Raw genomic sequence first — 17914 nt, 5'->3', positions numbered from 1 at the left:
TTTGGTTAATCATGTATAACCTAAATTTGCAGAAACCAACATTTAAATATATCAATATAATAATAATACATAATCTATGTATATATAAAATTATATCTTATAAGCCTACAATCTACTGCTTCACTTTTTCTTGAGAAAGGAGGATGGCATTGAGAGATTATGATAGACACCTAGCATAAATATTTTTCCATTTGGCGTATCTTGTGGAGTAGCACCAATAGCCAGAGTTGTTTGTATAAATCCTACAACATATCTAAGAATATGTTAATCATGGCTGTCTGAAGCAGCCTCTTAGTCTCATGATTAGTTGCTTAGGATCATAATAACCACATAATTGGTTTTTCTCCCTTAAAAGGTATACCTTAGAAACTAAAATTGCATACATGAAAAGAGTGTTGAAATTTTGGGATTAGATAGTCTTGGGTTTTCAAATTTTGGTGTTACTTCTCACTAGTTACACAAACATGAATAAGGTGCTTAATTTTTCTAAACCTAGTTTGCTTTTACATACAATGGAGTTGATTGTGAGATTATTTTTTGAAGGCACCTAGCATGTAGCATAAGGTACTAATTTGCCGTTTCTTTTTGTTACTTTAATACAAACCATTTCACAAACATACAATATACTAAATTCCAACCTGAGTTTAAGAAATTCCTCGAGGGAAGCCTGCGTAGATCAGCGGTTAAGCATCTGCCTTTAACTCAGGGCGTGATCCGGGGGTCCTGAGATCGAGTCCCACATCGGGCTCCCTACATGGAGCCTGCTTCTCCCTCTACTTGTGTCTGTGCCTCTCTGTCTGTCTCTCTCATGAATAAATAAATAAAATCTAAAAAAATAAAAAGAAATCCCTATAGAGAGATACTCTCTAAATGTTTATACAACTTATGGTTTAGAAGAATGTCTTTAATTTTAAATGAAATATTTTCAAATTTGAAAAATATGAAAAGTATACTTCAAGAAAGAAGCATGTGTAACCCCACTTCTTAAAGCTCCAATCACTTAATATGTTGTTATTTTTTTTTCCCATTCTTATTTTTATGTACAGGTTTGGGATCTGTTTTTCTAGCTGAGGTACTACTGCATATACAGTTTTGCTTATATATTGCCTTTTCTTGTTGTAACCGTTTAACATTATAACATAACCATTTCCCCATGTTAAAAATTCTCTGTGAAACACATTTAATGGTTGAGTATTATTCCATTGAGTGATTAAAGACTTACTTATGTAACCATTCCCCCACTGTATATTTGCTTTTACATTATTATAACTAGGCTGTTATGAATTGAAATATGGAGAAATTTTCATTTCTATCTTTAGAATAGATTCTCTGTAGTTAAATTTTACTGGGTTAAAAGATAAGGAGCATATTAAGGGGGTCAAGGTGGTTGTAGTTACATAGCTTTCTAATAGCCGTTACATGAGAAATCACTTTTTAAAACAATCCACTTAAGAGAGTTTAGAGAATTAATAAAAATCTTTGTATTTCAATTATTTGGGAACTTTTATTAACTGAAGCACTTATTAACTCCTTCTAAGTTTAGCTATTGCTAAGGTATTTATAGCTTTCTAATAGCCGTTACATGAGAAATCACTTTTTTAAAACAATCCACTTAAGAGAGTTTAGAGAATTAAAAAAAATCTTTGTATTTCAATTATTTGGGAACTTTTATTAACTGAAGCACTTATTAACTCCTTTTAAGTTTAGCTATTGCTAAGGTATTTATATAGGGCCTGTCAATACTAGAAAAAAGATAAATACACTTGTACTTTAATGAGCCCTAAAATTCTTTATGTGGAAAATTTTTATAGTACTTTTGGATATGTAAACTTGATGAGTGATACTTCAGAGTTATTATGCTCACCAAAAGTTTATTTGATTTTTCAACTTGCGTCATATAACTTGTCAGTATTACGCTGTTGAAACTCTTCTGTGGTATCTGAAAATGTTTATAAAGCATTTTTTCCTAAGTGCATCTTTTTTTCAAAGGCAATATATTGTTTTGTAAGGATCAGTATTTTATGTTTCCCAGTTGCTACTTGCTTTAAATTTATATTCTCTCTTTTTAAGATAATATTATTTTAGATTGATTTGATTGTGAGAAGTGTTTCACTACAGAGTCTAGATAGATCTCCTAATTTACCTGCTCAAATTTCACTCCTTTGGATTGAGACCTAGCACAATTATTCTTTCATATGCTAAAAGGATTAAAAATTATTAATTAAATGTCATGGGTTAATAAGTATATCTCTCTAGGTATGTATTATAGTAATATTATACTATATATAGTATAATAGTTATTATGTTCAAAATGCAATATATATATTATATATATAGTATAGTTATTCAAATACAAGCAGATTAAAATAGCGTAATAGTATTATTATAATATTATTGTCATTATAGAACGTATAATATAGTTGTCATTATAGAATAACTATCAGATAAGAGGTATTAAATTAACAGAATGTTATCTCTCATGATCACAACAACCTTGCAGGTTGGTTTTTTTCCTGAAAAGTTGAGAACTCAAAATAAGGAAACCTTTTCTAAATATGTTTAAAAGTAGCATTTCTTTTAAAAAGGACAGTGTCAGTCTTGGCAATTAGTTTTGTTTTATTGTTGAAACTCTTTTTTGCATATGTACTTCTGGAAAGTCATGAAATGTGCTCATCTCTAGAATTATATTTCAAATTGAAATAAAACCACTTTAATTGCTTTCATCTTATTTATATCAAAACTAAAGTTTGTCTTTTGCTTTAGAAACCTAAGGCTGCAAATGGAAATTACTTAAGCAAGTTCCTTTTAAGCACCTTATGTACTTGTGAAATTTGTTCATAGGTAAATAGTGAATATGCTAATTATAAATTTATCCAGTAAAATAAGACCTTTGTGAAATCTGAACACTATTTTGAATGAACTTCATTAGTATAGTTGAGTGACTTCTCTGGATTTCACACTGACTTCTACTCTGTTAGTATGAATTTAGGGAAATTTATAGAATTTGTCACTAAAGAAAAGAGTAAAAAGAAAGAAATCTGATTGAGTTGTTAAAAATGGATGTCACTTTCCAGCATGTTTTTCAGAAGCAAGAATTCATCAGACACTTCTCTATAAATACATCACACAAGACTCTCAGAGGCTGTAGAGTGAGTTAAATACAATAGAGTATGAATATAAATTGGATATACAATTGATTATTAGAAAGGATGGAAAGGTAAAACTATAAGAAAGAAAAAACTTACAAACTCTCATGTCTTATTTTGAGGGGAGTTATCAAGGTAGGATTTATGGAATTATTAGAATTAAACGAAAACCTCATCTATAACATATAGACAGCAGTAGAAAATGCAACTCCAGTATTTATTATTTTTAAAGATTTAGGTCCAAAATGCTTTATGGAGGGAAAAAAAAACCTTGATTAAGTAGTTAAAACATAAAAGGAAAGTTAGACTTTGTGTATTACTTAACCATGCATTCACTTCTAATGTTGGTTGTAGGTGGTTTAATTTAATACTAAGCAAATGCAGATATTTTTTAGACTCAGGAATCTCTGCCCTTTATACTTGGTATTTGCATTGTTCTCTTTTCTAATGTTCATACCAATAATCTTTTTCTGCAGAAACCTGAAAATACCACAAGCCAACCACCTTCTAACCAGCAAGTTGTAGAGGTGGCGATTCCTCATGTAGGGAAATTCATGATTGAGTCAAAGGAGGGGGGTTATGATGACGAGGTACCTTTGTTGTAGACCTCTGCACTATTCCTACTTAACTTTGGCTATTTAATACACGTACTTTGGGCATGCTTGCACCTTCACATTTATGTGTATTGCTGCATAACATACAGCTTGGGCACCCATGGTCTGAAATTACCTTACCAACTGCTAACAGAATTTTGAATTTCAAATGAAAATTTAAGTAGAAAGCTTATGGAATTTGTCAAAAGAATAATTTTATGTTCCTGGAGTGAATTCTTTTATGTAGACATATGATCAGTTTATTCTCAGGTTGATAGACTCTTAAATTTTATCTTTTTTATATGTGAAGGAAGGACCAGTAAAGCTGTTTCTGAATAGTAACCCAGAGACTTCCTCCAAAATTACAATCAAGAGATTATATAAGAGTTAATCACCAAAACCAAAAGTGTCACAAAAACATTAATATTATTGTGCCACTGTAAGAAAATATGGGCTATTAGGAGAATAAGAAGCTGGTTTATATGAGATAGGAACTGGTCAGGTGGATTTTCTGAAGCAGATGTTAGATGTATTGTGACTCTCAGCGTATAATCAAAAAATGGGTTATAGGTTCAGAACATCAGAGATGATGGATGCAATCTCTTGATTGCTCTAATACACTAGCTTCATAGTGCTTTGAGCTGTTACATTTTACAAATATTTTAAAACGTGAACAGCTAAGAATGATAAGCTATTACAAAAACAGACATATTTAACTATTTAATACTTAATAGCAGTGTGTTCCAGTTAACTATTTTATTATCATGTTGCTGCCTGGAAATTATGGAAACTGGCATGTTTTTTAATGAAAATGTTAACTTATTGACCAAGCACCTGAGTTACCTGTTTTAGGGTAAACCTTCTGGCATTTTAAAATACAGAATTGTGATTAATCATTTAACATTATCTTTAGTGCAAATGCTTATGCTTTTGGCAGATGCATTTTGTTTTGTTTTTGTAATTGATTGGAGTGACAGTTTAACAGTGCATGTACCCGGGAACTTTTAAGTCATATGGATACAGGGCTGCAGCTCATCACTGGTGATGGTGCCCAGCCAACAGGCCAAAGTGGAGCTGAAATTGAGCTCATGCTGAGCTTCTCAAACCTTAAAGAAGAGGCACTTTTTTTTTTTTTTAAACAAAAAGAGTGTTGCTAGTTCTCAGTGGTTTTCAGCACTACTCTCTAATTTGTCAAGAAGGAAGTGCCTTTTTAGAATTCTTTGGTTCAGATAGGATGCCTTTTTGCAATTTGCACAAAGGCACCATATGGAGCTAGCTGTGGCCCTGTATGGATGATGGCATACTGGATCGTATTAGCTGTAAAATATACAATGGATGATTTATAAGTAGTGGAAAGCAAAAGACTTTTAACTTGCATGTCAAGAAACTATTTTGGTTTTCGATATATCTTTTTATGTTAACCTTTCAAAAACTCTTACTTATAATTCCTTGTGGCAGATCATGATGACACCGAACATGCAAGGTATTATCATGGCGATAGGTAAATCCAGGAATGTATATGACAGGTGTGGCCCTGAAGCAGGGTTCTTTAAGGTACAATTAATATTCTCATTTAATGTTTTAATGTTTTTAAAATGAACTTCTTAAAATATTTTATTTCCTTGAATTAAATTTGGTTTCCTGTATAATTTCTCTTTTTCTATCTTAGACACAGCCACCTGATGTTCTGAGGGTTTCTTTTATGCAAGAATCTAAGAGTGATTGTTTTTTTTTTTTTTTTTTTTGGTAACCCAGATAATTCAACCAAAAACAAACATTTTACTGGAGTTACTCTAATAGTGTACCTCTGGGTTGATAGCAGAAATTTGATTTGTGTTTTTATTTGAAGAGAATAAAAGGTATTGATGAGCAAAAGTAGGAACTGAGTAATTGCTTCTGGTATAGTTTATTTTCTTCTCATTGGTAACACTATTAGTCAACATTACAATATATATTTTTTTAAATTTCACTGTCATTTGATTCTAAACTGCTTTCTTCACTTGGTTGTTTCAAATATGATTTGTTCATTTATTTTTATGTTTCTTATTCTCTTACATTTTCTCCAAATTAATTTTTAGTATCCTGGTCATTTCGAGAAATGTGAGACCATCAAGCAGTTGCCTTATTCCATAACCAAATCTTTTTTCCTTCTAATGATGTGGAAATGTTGGGGTTCTGAAACAAATGGTTAAGAAAGAATTCATGAGACACCTTTGGTACAGAAAAGAGGTTTTAGAAAGGGGTCTATATTAAAGCATGGGGACTAGACCTGTGGGCAGAAAGAGCTGCACTGGAGCTTTGAGGGGTGGCTGATTATACACTTCAAGTTGGGAGGGCATTAGGGACAGTGTAGATTCTAAGGAATTTAGAAGCAAGGTTTCCAGGACCTTGAGGGTAGCTGTTAGGAAAAGGTCATTTATTACCATCTAGTAAAACCTTAGTCATGAGACCTTTCAGACATATATCAGTGGGTTATATGGTTGGTGGGGGGATTGCTAACATATAGCTTGGTGGGGGCAGGTAGAGATAAAAGAAGTTTCCAAAGGAATCTTTGTATATTAAAGGAGACTTACAGGATCCTGGACGTCAGTCAGGCTAATGTTAAGATAAGGTTGCCTTTGCCCTTAGCAAAGTATTAACATCAAGGCAGTTGAGTTCCTAGAGGAAGGTCACTCTACCTATTTCAAGGGCTTGTCAGTGGGCTAGAAGTTGTAAGGAAATTTAGTGGTTTTTTTTTCTTTTGCCTTTGTTCTCCACATCATTTAGTACCAGATCTTTACAGTGTTTTACTTAGAATATTATTGGTTTTATATTTTTGAAGGGCGAAACACTGTATGTTTTGTCTTATTTTGATTTACCAAAAACTTCAAGTTGTTTTCACTTCTTGCACTATTAAAAAAGTTATTTTCTAAAAAAACAAAAAGACTTTATTGAGGTATAGTTTACTACAATAAGCTATATGTTCTCTTTTGACCTTAAAAATCTAAAATTTTCCCTTAATTCTCTATGCTCTGCCCCCATCCAATTCAGTCTTCAAAAAGCTATTTATATTCACCATTTCTTTCATTCTATAGTACAAGAAAGGGCTTTGTGCATAGTAGCCTTATATTAATCAGCACTTTTGACCTTGTTAGAATCAGAGTGACCCGCCATCTTGGTGTGTGTCCAGGACTGAGGAGTTTTCTGAAATACAGGATTTTAAATGCTGAACTGCCAAAGTTTTGGCAAACTGATCCCAGGATGAGTTGATTGCCCTATTTAGTAAGAATGGTTGAAAAACTGCTGTTATTGGAAAAACAAAACAAAACTTTAAAATTCACCTTATTTCCAGGTGGTCTACATTTTCTTTTCTTAAAATACACTGAGTGTATATCTTATACAATTTTCATCTATTTCTCTTGGAAAAGTTGTCTGTCATTTAGAGTGACATTGTCATTTTTTGGTCAAATTGGATATCTTTATGTTGAATTGGAAATACCACTTTTTAGATTAATGCCTGTATATATTTTAAAGAGCCAGCTAATTATATATACTGCAAACAACAATGCACCCCACTCCCACCCCTGCTGCGGTAACAGCTTCCAGTTATTTTATCTAATCGTTTTGGCATGAATTCCATATCTTTCAGTGAACACAGTGCTTGAGTTTTTGTGATTTTTAGCTTACACATTTCCTGTTGAATTCCCTACTGGGGGATATGAACAATAGGCTCTCGTTCTCCTGTCTCCGCTCCCCACCAACAGTTCCCACTGTTCCATCTACACACACACACACACACACACAAGTGTGTCTAAAATTTTGACATTTGGATTAAATCAGAATTCTCAGTTTGTATTGTTATTTCTATGTATTCTACTCAGAATTGATCTGAGTCATAAACATTATTATTTTGACTCCCCCCCCCCCCAGCTTTCATTTCCCTTGGAGTTGTTTTATTTTTTGGTTTGCTTAGTTTTCTATATGATTACTGATGCACTTCTAAACTCTCTGCCAGCTGTTTAAATCTCCTCATATTCTGCTGTCAATTTAATGTTCTTGGAGAAATTTATTTTGGAATAGATTTCGTGGAATAGACTTCTTCTGGAATAGACGTCTTCTATAAGTCTATTCCAGAGGAAGTCTATTTGAGAGCTTTGTAACCTGCTTCAGTCTACATTGATTTTCTTTTACCTCCAGTGTATAACTAATATCTTGGGATCTTTATTCACCATTACCTGGGGATGCCCTTTGTGTCTTGTCCTTTATGTATTTTCTATATTTCCCTTTTTCAGTTTACCATCTGATTTTGAGGCAGCAGCAAATCTGCCATGTTTATATCCCTGTATATTTATTTTCACCTATCTGTAATTGAGATATATGCACACAAACACACATATATAATCTTATGTAAATATTATCAGTTATTTATGATTAACGTGTAGTTTTTAGTATAGGTAAATGATTAGCATTTGGAAAATTCTAGCTGATAATATATAATTTTAGAAAATTTGTCATGTAAATAACTAAAGTAACATGTATGCAATGCAGTCAGTCATTCACTAATATATAGATGTCTAAAATAAAACTAGTAATGGCAGTCTCTGCCACTGCCCTATGTAACCAAGGTTAACACTGTGTATAACCTTTCTGATTTTTTTCCTTTTGTTTATACAAACATGCATATATAGGGAATTTTTTTTTCATTTTTAAATTTTACTCATATTATTTTGTAACTTAACATCACTCAGAAATATATTGTGGGCATTCTTAAAGTGAAGGCACTATATTTACCATATTATCTTTTCTACCTGCATTTAGAATTCTAAGGTTTAGATACCTATTTTCATTTATTATATATTATCCTCTTTATGGACATATATACTATGTTTACCCAGGCTGTCATTTCTATTTGAGTTAGTTTATGGTATCTTTTTTCATAAAGAAGTTTTAAAACCCTGTGCTTTCAAATCTTTCTACTCCTTTCTGTATTCTGGAGTTTCATTGCCATACAAAAGTCTTCTTTGACCCAAAGTATTACAAGTTTTTTTCAGTTTCTTAAAGCACTTTTCTTAGTAAATTTTTATTTTTATGGATTCAATGTACACACTATAGTAACTCAGTAGCATTTTGTTTGGGTTTTCTACATTCTCTATTAATAAATTTTATTGTATTTTTCTTTTTTGTGCTGTCTTGATCAAGATTGATTTTATGCTTATATTAGCTTTAGTAAATGAATTTGAAAGCTTTTTTTGTTTTTCTTATACTCTGGTGTGGTTTACATAGGAATTATCTATTCCATAAGAGTAAAGTTAGAACTTATAAAACCAGATGAGCCTAGCCCCTTTTTTGCTTGTAGATATTATGATAATTTTTTGGTTTCTTCTATAGTGATTGGCCTATTTAAACATGTTCTGTTTTCTTGGCAATTGATTCAAATCAATATCAGGATTCAGTATTAATTCACAAAATATATATGTAGCACAGTAACTAACATATGATGGCTGCTTCTGTCTTACTGTTTCCGTAAATGAGATATACTATATTCTTAATTTTATTTTGTAATGCTTAGTTTATTATACATAATTACATATAATTATAGTATAGTATGGTAATATAGCTATATTTGCCTTCTGTTGCATTACCAAAAACATCTTTATTGAGTCTATTTTATATTAGCTTTTTGGTTATGTGAGATATTTTTCAACTCTGCCTTTTTCTAAAAATGGACTTCCTTATGTATTTTGGTCAGATCAGTTTTAAAGTGTTAATATATGTTTGTCAGTGGTAAACCATGTGATGAAATGTTGTTTTCTACTGATAAAAAGGTAAGTTGGAGAATGAAACTTATATCTGGGTAAGTGGGCTGGCTGAGGTTTTGCCTCTTAATTAGGAAGAGTCACAAGGCAGTTACAGACACTGTAGTAAGCCGGCTCTCCCGCATGGGATCTGTTCCCTGTAAACACATAGTATGGGAGTTAGTAGGCAGGCTGAGCTGGAAGAAGTAAAGATGCTTACCTGGGTTCTTTGCCCAATTGATTATGTTATGTTTAGTTTCCACTGTTAACAGAAAATCCCCAAATTATAGTGGTTTAAAGAAAGAAGTGTTTGTCATATACAGATGAAAATCTGAACGGCAGTACAAGACTGCTATGATGAGCAAATCTAAAAGCCACAAGGAAGGTGCTCACAAAGTACTTGCTGCTTGTGTGTGTATGTACGGCGGTGGCGGTGGGAGGGTCATTTCATAATTGTGATCATGGGATTTGTATACTTTTTTTTTCACTTTTTTTGAAGACATTAAAATATTTTTGTGGGTTTTCTTGTTTGTTTTTGTTGTGGGGGGAGGGGGTATACCTATTAAAGTATCCTTGATTTTTTTTTTTTTTAAGATTTTATTTATTTATTCGTGAGAGATACAAAGAAAGAAAGGCAGAGACATAGGCAGAGGGAGAAGCAGGCTCCATGCAGGGAGCTCGATGTGGGACTTGATCCCAGGTCTCCAGGATCACACCCTGGGCTGCAGGCACCAAACCACTGAGCCACCCAGGGATCCCTGTCCTTAGGATTTTAATGAAGTACTAACACTTCTGTATTCATGAAACTGTTTTCTTGGTAGTCGTAACAGTTGTTCCTAGTTGACATAACTTTATCACTTTTTTTACTTTCGAAATGCTTATTATTATTACCCCTTTATTTATTCAGAGGACATAAAAGTACATTTATTACAACATGTAACATGCCAAAACGTACAGCTCACGAGTGTGCAGTGTAGTGAGTGACCACAGTGTGAACATGTCCCGGTAAATCCCATCAGGTCTGGAACACTGCAGTACTTCAGAAGCTCCTTTTGTTTCTCCTTCCTGTCGCTCAGTACATTCTTCCACTGCCCAAAAGTTGACATTATCTGGACCTCTAACAACCTAAGTGAGTTTTCTTATGCTTTATACACTTGGAATCTTTTACTACAGGTCTTTTTTCTATCTGGCTGCTTTTAATTCTTGTGTTTGGGAGCTTTAGCTGTATTTTGAATATAGTTGTAGTTCATTCTCATGTTATTCCATTGTATGAATATCATGTAATTTTTTCTCATTCTCTTGAAAAGCATATCATGACGTATTTATTACCTGCTTATATCAGGACACTGTCCTCAATCCAGTGTGTGTCTTATAATTTTACTTTATTACTGGTCTTGTACCTTTCTTAATTTATTCCTAGATGTATTAAAAAAAAAGTTTGTTTTTATGAATTGAGACACTTACCTCTCCTTTTTCTACCAAGTTATTGGTAGGGTAGGTAGTGGGAAAGCTAATTAATTTTATTTATTTATATTGTACCCAATTACCTTCATTTTCTAATAATTTTTAGTTGATTCTTGTCATTATTTCAGCACCCTGATTCCCAATAATTATCTCATTATTGGGATAATTTCCAATATACTTTTTATTTCCTTTCTTTTTATTAGGTTGACCAGACTTTTCAGAATATAAATATTAAAATAATGTTAGTAATATGCTTCTTTGCCCACTTTCTGATTTTAATGAAGGTGTCTCAAGTATTTTATTTTCAAGTATGATGTGTAGTAATTTATAGATTTCTCTTTACAAATTTAAAAACACTTTCTCAAATTCATAGTTGAGAGTTTCTTCTAAACTGATTGTTGTTGGAATTTAGAAATATTTTAATGTATCTGTTTGAGATATGAACAGATTTCTTTGTAATCCTTAATCTTTAGAACGTAAAGATTTTATCACTGACCCTCTCCCCTTTTTAAACATTATAAACACTGTTTCTGTATATTCTTTTAGTATACAATACAGTTTATCAAGAATAGACCAGGGTTGACATCTGTGTTCATAGGTAAATTGGTCTATAATTTCCTATTTTATATTTGTCAGTATTTTGTGTTCATATTATGCTGGCCTTATGTAGTCATTCAGTAGATTCTTCCCTTTTCTCAGGCTTTGAGGAGTTTAGATCAAGAAATCATTTGGTCCTTGAAGATTTGGTGTAACAGCACAGCTCTAAAATAATGGGCCTGATTCCTTTATTGGGTACAGATCTTGGACAACCTTTTCAGTTCTTCTGTACTTTACTGGGTCTCTTAAAGAACTTGGTAATTTCTCTATCCTTTAAAGCAGTTCTGTTAGTCTATATTTTCCTAGATCATCTGTTTAATCAAAAATTTATAGTTTATTGGCATAAAGTTATGTATACTTAAAACAAATTTTAAAGCTTTTTAAAAATATATTTTTAGTATTGTCACCTTTCTTATATGTGGTGGAGTTTTCTCCCATACTTTGGTTTTCCATCCAGCTTTTTGGAAAGAAAAGCTTTTGACTGTTAACTGCCACATATTTTATTTCTTCTACCTTACTTTAGTTTATTTTCTCTCGTTTCCCCCACTCCCTCCAGTGTCTTAAAATGTACTTTTCCTGTACCGATTAAATTGGAATTTTCCTTTGATTACCAGTCTGGCTATGTCCCATAGGTTTGGGTATTTTATGATCCCAATATTAATATAATTTTGATTCCTTTCGCCCAAGAATAAGACAGTATTATTCTAATTCCTAAGAGGTTAGTTTGCGAGTTGTCTTTATTTTTAATTCCTATTTGAATTGTATTGTGGTCAAATCATATAGCCTATATATTTGGAATTTGAAGTAGATTTTCTTCCATCTTTTGGTACACTGTCAGTTTTTTTTAAAAATAGTCTATAAATACTTAATTTATACATATCTATAGTTATATGCACACTCATACATACATACTCTCTGAAGTCAACTAACCTTATTTCAGAGATAAAAGCATTAAGACTTCAAAAGAGAGAGAAACTAGTCTTGTTGAAAGGGTCATCTATAAATAGATGGGGAACAAACAAGAAAGGACATCGTGTATTTAGAGAACTTAAGAAACAAGGACCCGTGTGCATCTGTGGGAAGACAAGCCTGACTTAAGTGGAAGGAATCTTTCTTGAAGAGTCATAGGAAATAAGACTGAATAGGTAACTTTGGCCCTGATAGTAGGACCAGGTTAAAGGTTTAGTGAAAGACCTAATGACCAGTATTACATTTCATTTTATAAATGTTTGGTGGTTTCATTGTAGTATCTGTGGTAGTTAACTTAAGTAATTATCTTCACAGGCAGCCAGAGTATGGAAAGGACAAACATAATTCTAGGGTAGGATTCTGAGGAAGTAGTATGTATCAAATTTGACAGCTCAGCAGTGTTAACTTTATTCATAATGATAAATGGTGAAGAACTCTGCTAAATATACTGACATGGAACATCTGTTGAAATTTCAAAGGAATAGATATGATTGCAGTGTATTTTAGACATCAGAAAACTTTTTTAGAAGGAGGTTCATAAAAATAATTGATAATTATAAAAAATAATTTATGCTGGCAAAAAGTGATTTTTGCATGTTTGAAAAATTTTTTGTAGAAATTTAAATGTGTCTTTTTACCTCTACTGGTTTAACTATCTATAGATTGTAACTTTGGCATTTACTTGTACAAATTGGGAGAATCTTAAATAGAATAAATATAAGAGATAAACATAATTTTAGAATAAAAGAGGGATAATATTGCAGCTTGCTAATAGAAATCTCTTTGCTCTTAAAAGATACATAGACTCTATTTTGAATATAGGTAAAAAATATATGTATAACCATTTAGTGTTTTAATTCCTTATCTCTAAACCTACACTTTCACTTTAAGAGACTCAATACAAATATATTTTGGTCATACTAATTTTGACCAAAAGCATGATAGCTGATATATTTGAATATCAAAAGAACGTGTGATAGTCTATGACAGTCACTGTCTGAAGAGCATAATAAAAACAGTTGATTGTTTTTGTTTTATATTTATTCTCAAATTCAGTATAGTTTGGCTATTAAATGAACATGTGCCCTTTATTTTCAAATTGGAAAAATGGGAAGATTTTAGAGTTCTAAGCAAAGCTTATGTGTGCTAGTTTCATATGCATTAAAGTGACCTTAATAATCCTACATGTGAAAATATAGTTTTCATGACTATTTTTAACCACACCAGTTAGGTTTTAAAATGGCATGTATAACCAAAAAAAAAAAAAAAGCATAATTTATGTTAGCTATAAAGTAATAATTCTGTTTATAATACTAAGTTATATAGAAAGGACTTATTAGCCTTGCCTTTAATTAAGTATAAGTATGTATAACTAGAATATTTCACTTAATGTTTGTCAGTTACATTTTTTTTCCCTTCTGTAAAATATAGCATAGTGTCTGGATGGCCAAGAATTGCTTAAGAAAGGCATGGATTTTTTGTAAAATATTTTGCATGTGGCCCCAAAACGTTTTATGGTTAACAGAGCTAGGATTTAGATATAAGTCCAATATAAATGAATATTATAAAAATATTATTTTTAATAATACATGTTTCTTGTATACAGCAGTATTTGATAGTAAGCTTACATTTATTTCTGTATAAGCCAATATTTCCAGATGATTTGCTTATGTGTAAAACATGTATCAGTGTTATTTCCTGTTATAAATTTTTGAGATCATCTGTTTATAAAGAAAAGGGAAGCTCAAGCATAAGGTGGTAATAATGATAATATTCATTAATTATTACACTAATAAAACTCAAATATTTTTGAAACAACAAGGAAATCATTCTATGGTAACTAAAGTCTGAGGGCTTACTTTTTCATTCTTTATTTTTGGATCCTTCAGCTAAAAGGTAATTACAGTAGTATTATGCCTATAAGAGTCAGTTATTTTCTTTCAGATATAGATTTTCCAGAAACATGTATTCCAACCCTAAAATTAGGGATATTCAAGATATACATGAACATTAAGGAGGGCATGTGATGTAATGAGCACTGGGTATTATATAAGATTGATGAATCACTGATCTCTATCTCTGAAACTGAGAATACATTATATGTTAATTAATTGGATTTAAATAAAATTTTTAAATGAAACTGATACTGGAAAACGTAGGGTAAGAGTTATTTAATATCTCAGTCTTATGATGCTTCTGATTAGACAACCAAGCTCTAGTAAGTTTTATAGCATTATTCATATAGGAAGGTTTGGTGTATTGTTTAGTAATACTTCTCTACATGAAAACAAAAAACATTTTTATAGTGAAAGGATAAGGAAATACACATATGGTCAGTTTTACAAAGTTCTTTTCAACTATGTAATATGGGACAGTATTTTTGTAATACTTTAAAAGAAAAAAATTATTTGAACACAAGAATAATTAACTGTAGTATTGAAGGATTTAATTATTATAATTACCCCAAATTGGCATTTTGTTATATTTTCTAGGCAATTAAGTTGGAGTATTCAAGATTGGTTAAATTGGCCCAAGAAGACACCCCACCAGAAACAGATTATCGTTTACATCATGTAGTGGTTTATTTTATCCAGAACCAAGCACCAAAGAAAATCATTGAGAAAACATTGCTAGAACAATTTGGAGATAGAAATTTGAGTTTTGATGAAAGGTAACTTAAAAATATGAAATATCTAACTCATATACTCAAATTGTCGTTTTAAAATAGCTTTCAATGCAGTTTTTTAATGCTTATTTTATACCTATTTCATTAAATACAGCACAAAACTTGACTTCACTTAATTTGAACAGTTGCTTTATAATTTCTCTGGAGTTTATAGTTGTGACCTTTAAAAAGTTTGAGCTGAAAATAATTTAGATTGTTTTAGTATATTTGAATTATTGACCAAGGTACTGAGCTAAGCAACATAAAGATATACAGAAGAGTATACTATAATCACTGCCCTTTTGGGATTCAATATTTTAGAAAAATAAAGAATTCCTCAATCTCTGTGCTATCTATATTTGAGTCAGTTCGCACTTTATTGTAGGGGGCTGTCCTATAACTTGTAGGGGACTTAGCAGTGTTCCTGACCTCGCCCTGTTAAATACTGGTAGTACCTCCTTCCAGTGGTGACACCCCAAAGTGTCTCCAGATATTGCCAAATAATCTCCTGAGGAGCAAAATTACTCTGTTTGAGAATCACTGGAGAAAAGTATTTAATTGTATATACTATTTAATTGTATATACAAATAAAATAAGTTAATGCCCTCTGACGTCAAGAGAAGCCTTAAAATGGTTAAATTATATATTGTATTTTTATGGTAAAGTAAGCTAAAGAAGAGAAAGTGTTACTAAAATCATAAGAAAGAGAAAACACACAATACTGTAAAAAATCTGTGTGTGAATGCACCTGTAAAACCCATGTTATGTCAGTATCTACTGTATTTTGGTTTACCCAAAAATGTTTTCTCCTAGAAATCTGTATAAAATTCCTAGAATTTTTTCCTATGATTAGAAAATTAAAATATAATCTAGTTAGAATGAATACTATTTAAAAAATTTAAACCTTGGATAAAGATCCAAGTATTGGACATTGTTTTAGAATACAGAAACACTTATGTTATCTTTTAATTCTGAAATAATTGATTATCTTTTCATGAATACCTCAAAAATACTGAAAATATGTATAGCAGAGGAACATATGAGAAAAACAAAGCATTCAGGATTTAATTCCTGTTTTACCATGTGTCTGCTGTGATATTTAGGATTAAGTAAAATAATACAAGTAAATGATTTGAACAATATATGATAGACAATAAAGTGCTCAGTGAATGTTGGTTATTCCGATTTTATTAATATTAGCATGAGCATCACTTATTTTACATATAACCACTGCGAAGAGCTCAGAAATATGACTGATTATGACCCTTATTATTTGGTTTGTTGGGACACCATGTTGCAGTGAATATATATATACTATTGCACTTGGGGAAAATATTAATGGGATAATCGCAATGACTTCTCATTCCTTTGCAATTTTTGTTCTGAGGACTACAAATTGATCAGTTTGTTTTGATAGCCTAGTTTCTCTTACACTTGAAAGACAGAATAAGATTCCTGTGCTAACTAAATATATTCTGTGGAGATTTCTTTGTAACAATGATTGTATACATTAGAATGTCTCTGTTACCTGAGAAGATAGGCACATTTTGGATTCCTTTTTTTGCTATTTATGAACAATGCCATTTGAAAGGGGAAAATGAGATTTAATGTCTCTTAAGCTTACTTAATAGATACACATTATAAAAAAAAAAAACACGTTTCATTTGTTTACTTCCGCAGTATGTATTGATAGAGTGTAATTTAAAAGCCATATGTAAATATAGCATGGTAAACTTGAGTTAAAATTATTGATGCTGTCTTTTTTATGTACTTTACCATCCAACATTGATCCAAAAAACATTTTCAATTAAAATCATTTGGGAGTTGCTCCCTCAAAAAACCATTGCTCAGTGACAGTGGATTTTATTTTCATGTGTTGGGTAGTTTAGTTTTGTGTCACATATTTTTCAGTTTTTATGAATTCTACTTTTGATTTAGAAATGCATTTCTTTTATTTGAAGGTGTCACAATATAATGAAAGTTGCTCAAGCCAAACTTGAAATGATAAAACCTGAAGAAGTAAACTTGGAGGAATATGAGGTAAAGTGCCTTTTGAGAGGTTGAGCTGTAAATTGAGGAATTCTGTTGTTCACTGATCACCTATTATTTCAACATAGTTGAGCACATGAGCGAATAAGCATAGAAAAGGGTAAAGTAACCTGTCCAGAGTTTTCACAGCTAGCAGATTATAGCTTGGTTAACACAGCCTGGATCGATCTATCTATCTATCTATCTATCTATCTATCTATCTCCCTCCCTTTCTTTCTTTCTTTCTTTCTTTCTTTCTTTCTTTCTTTCTTTCTTCTTTCTTTCTTTCTATTTAATAGAACCTGCATTCTTAAATGTTATTATGGTCACTGAACCCATGCTGTATTTTCTTTGTTTGCCTAATCAGATATTTTAGGGAAGAAGTTAAAAACTTGACTTTAATTACTGTATGCCATATACATTTGTCATTATTGGACAGTGTTGTACATGTGAGAGAAAGCATGCATGCACACTCATATCATGCTTATGGTAATTTTTGTACACAAAATTCTTTCGTGTTAACTTTGGCCTTAAAATTAATGCTTTTTAAAAAATTTATCAGTTTAAACACCTAGTATTTCTTCAGCTTTTTAATTTAGCTATACATTGTCTTTTTAAGTTTATAAATCTAGTAAATTTTAAGCTGATTTCATAGTGTCTTTTATTAATGTGTGGTCC

The 17914-nt window shown here is 31.5% G+C and overlaps 1 protein-coding gene across 4 annotated transcripts in view; it reads left to right on the top strand.

The window, feature by feature from the left end:
• USP25 (ubiquitin specific peptidase 25) overlaps positions 1-17914 on the top strand; it is a 137524-nt gene that overhangs the window by 107909 nt on the left and 11701 nt on the right. For 2 of the 4 annotated variants that reach the window (XM_041734849.1, XM_041734848.1), the window contains 4 exons: positions 3623-3736; positions 5198-5293; positions 15036-15214; positions 17170-17248. In XM_041734849.1, the coding sequence (XP_041590783.1) occupies positions 3623-3736; positions 5198-5293; positions 15036-15214; positions 17170-17248 (468 nt within the window). The remainder of the gene's footprint in view (positions 1-3622; positions 3737-5197; positions 5294-15035; positions 15215-17169; positions 17249-17914) is intronic. The other 2 variants (XM_041734852.1, XM_041734850.1) reach the window with 1 other exon arrangement.

Source organism: Vulpes lagopus, chromosome 20, assembly GCF_018345385.1.
Source record: "Vulpes lagopus strain Blue_001 chromosome 20, ASM1834538v1, whole genome shotgun sequence".
Lineage (NCBI taxonomy): Eukaryota > Metazoa > Chordata > Mammalia > Carnivora > Canidae > Vulpes > Vulpes lagopus.
Note: the sequence above shows the minus strand (reverse complement) of the source record. Positions and strands in the feature narration are given on the sequence as shown.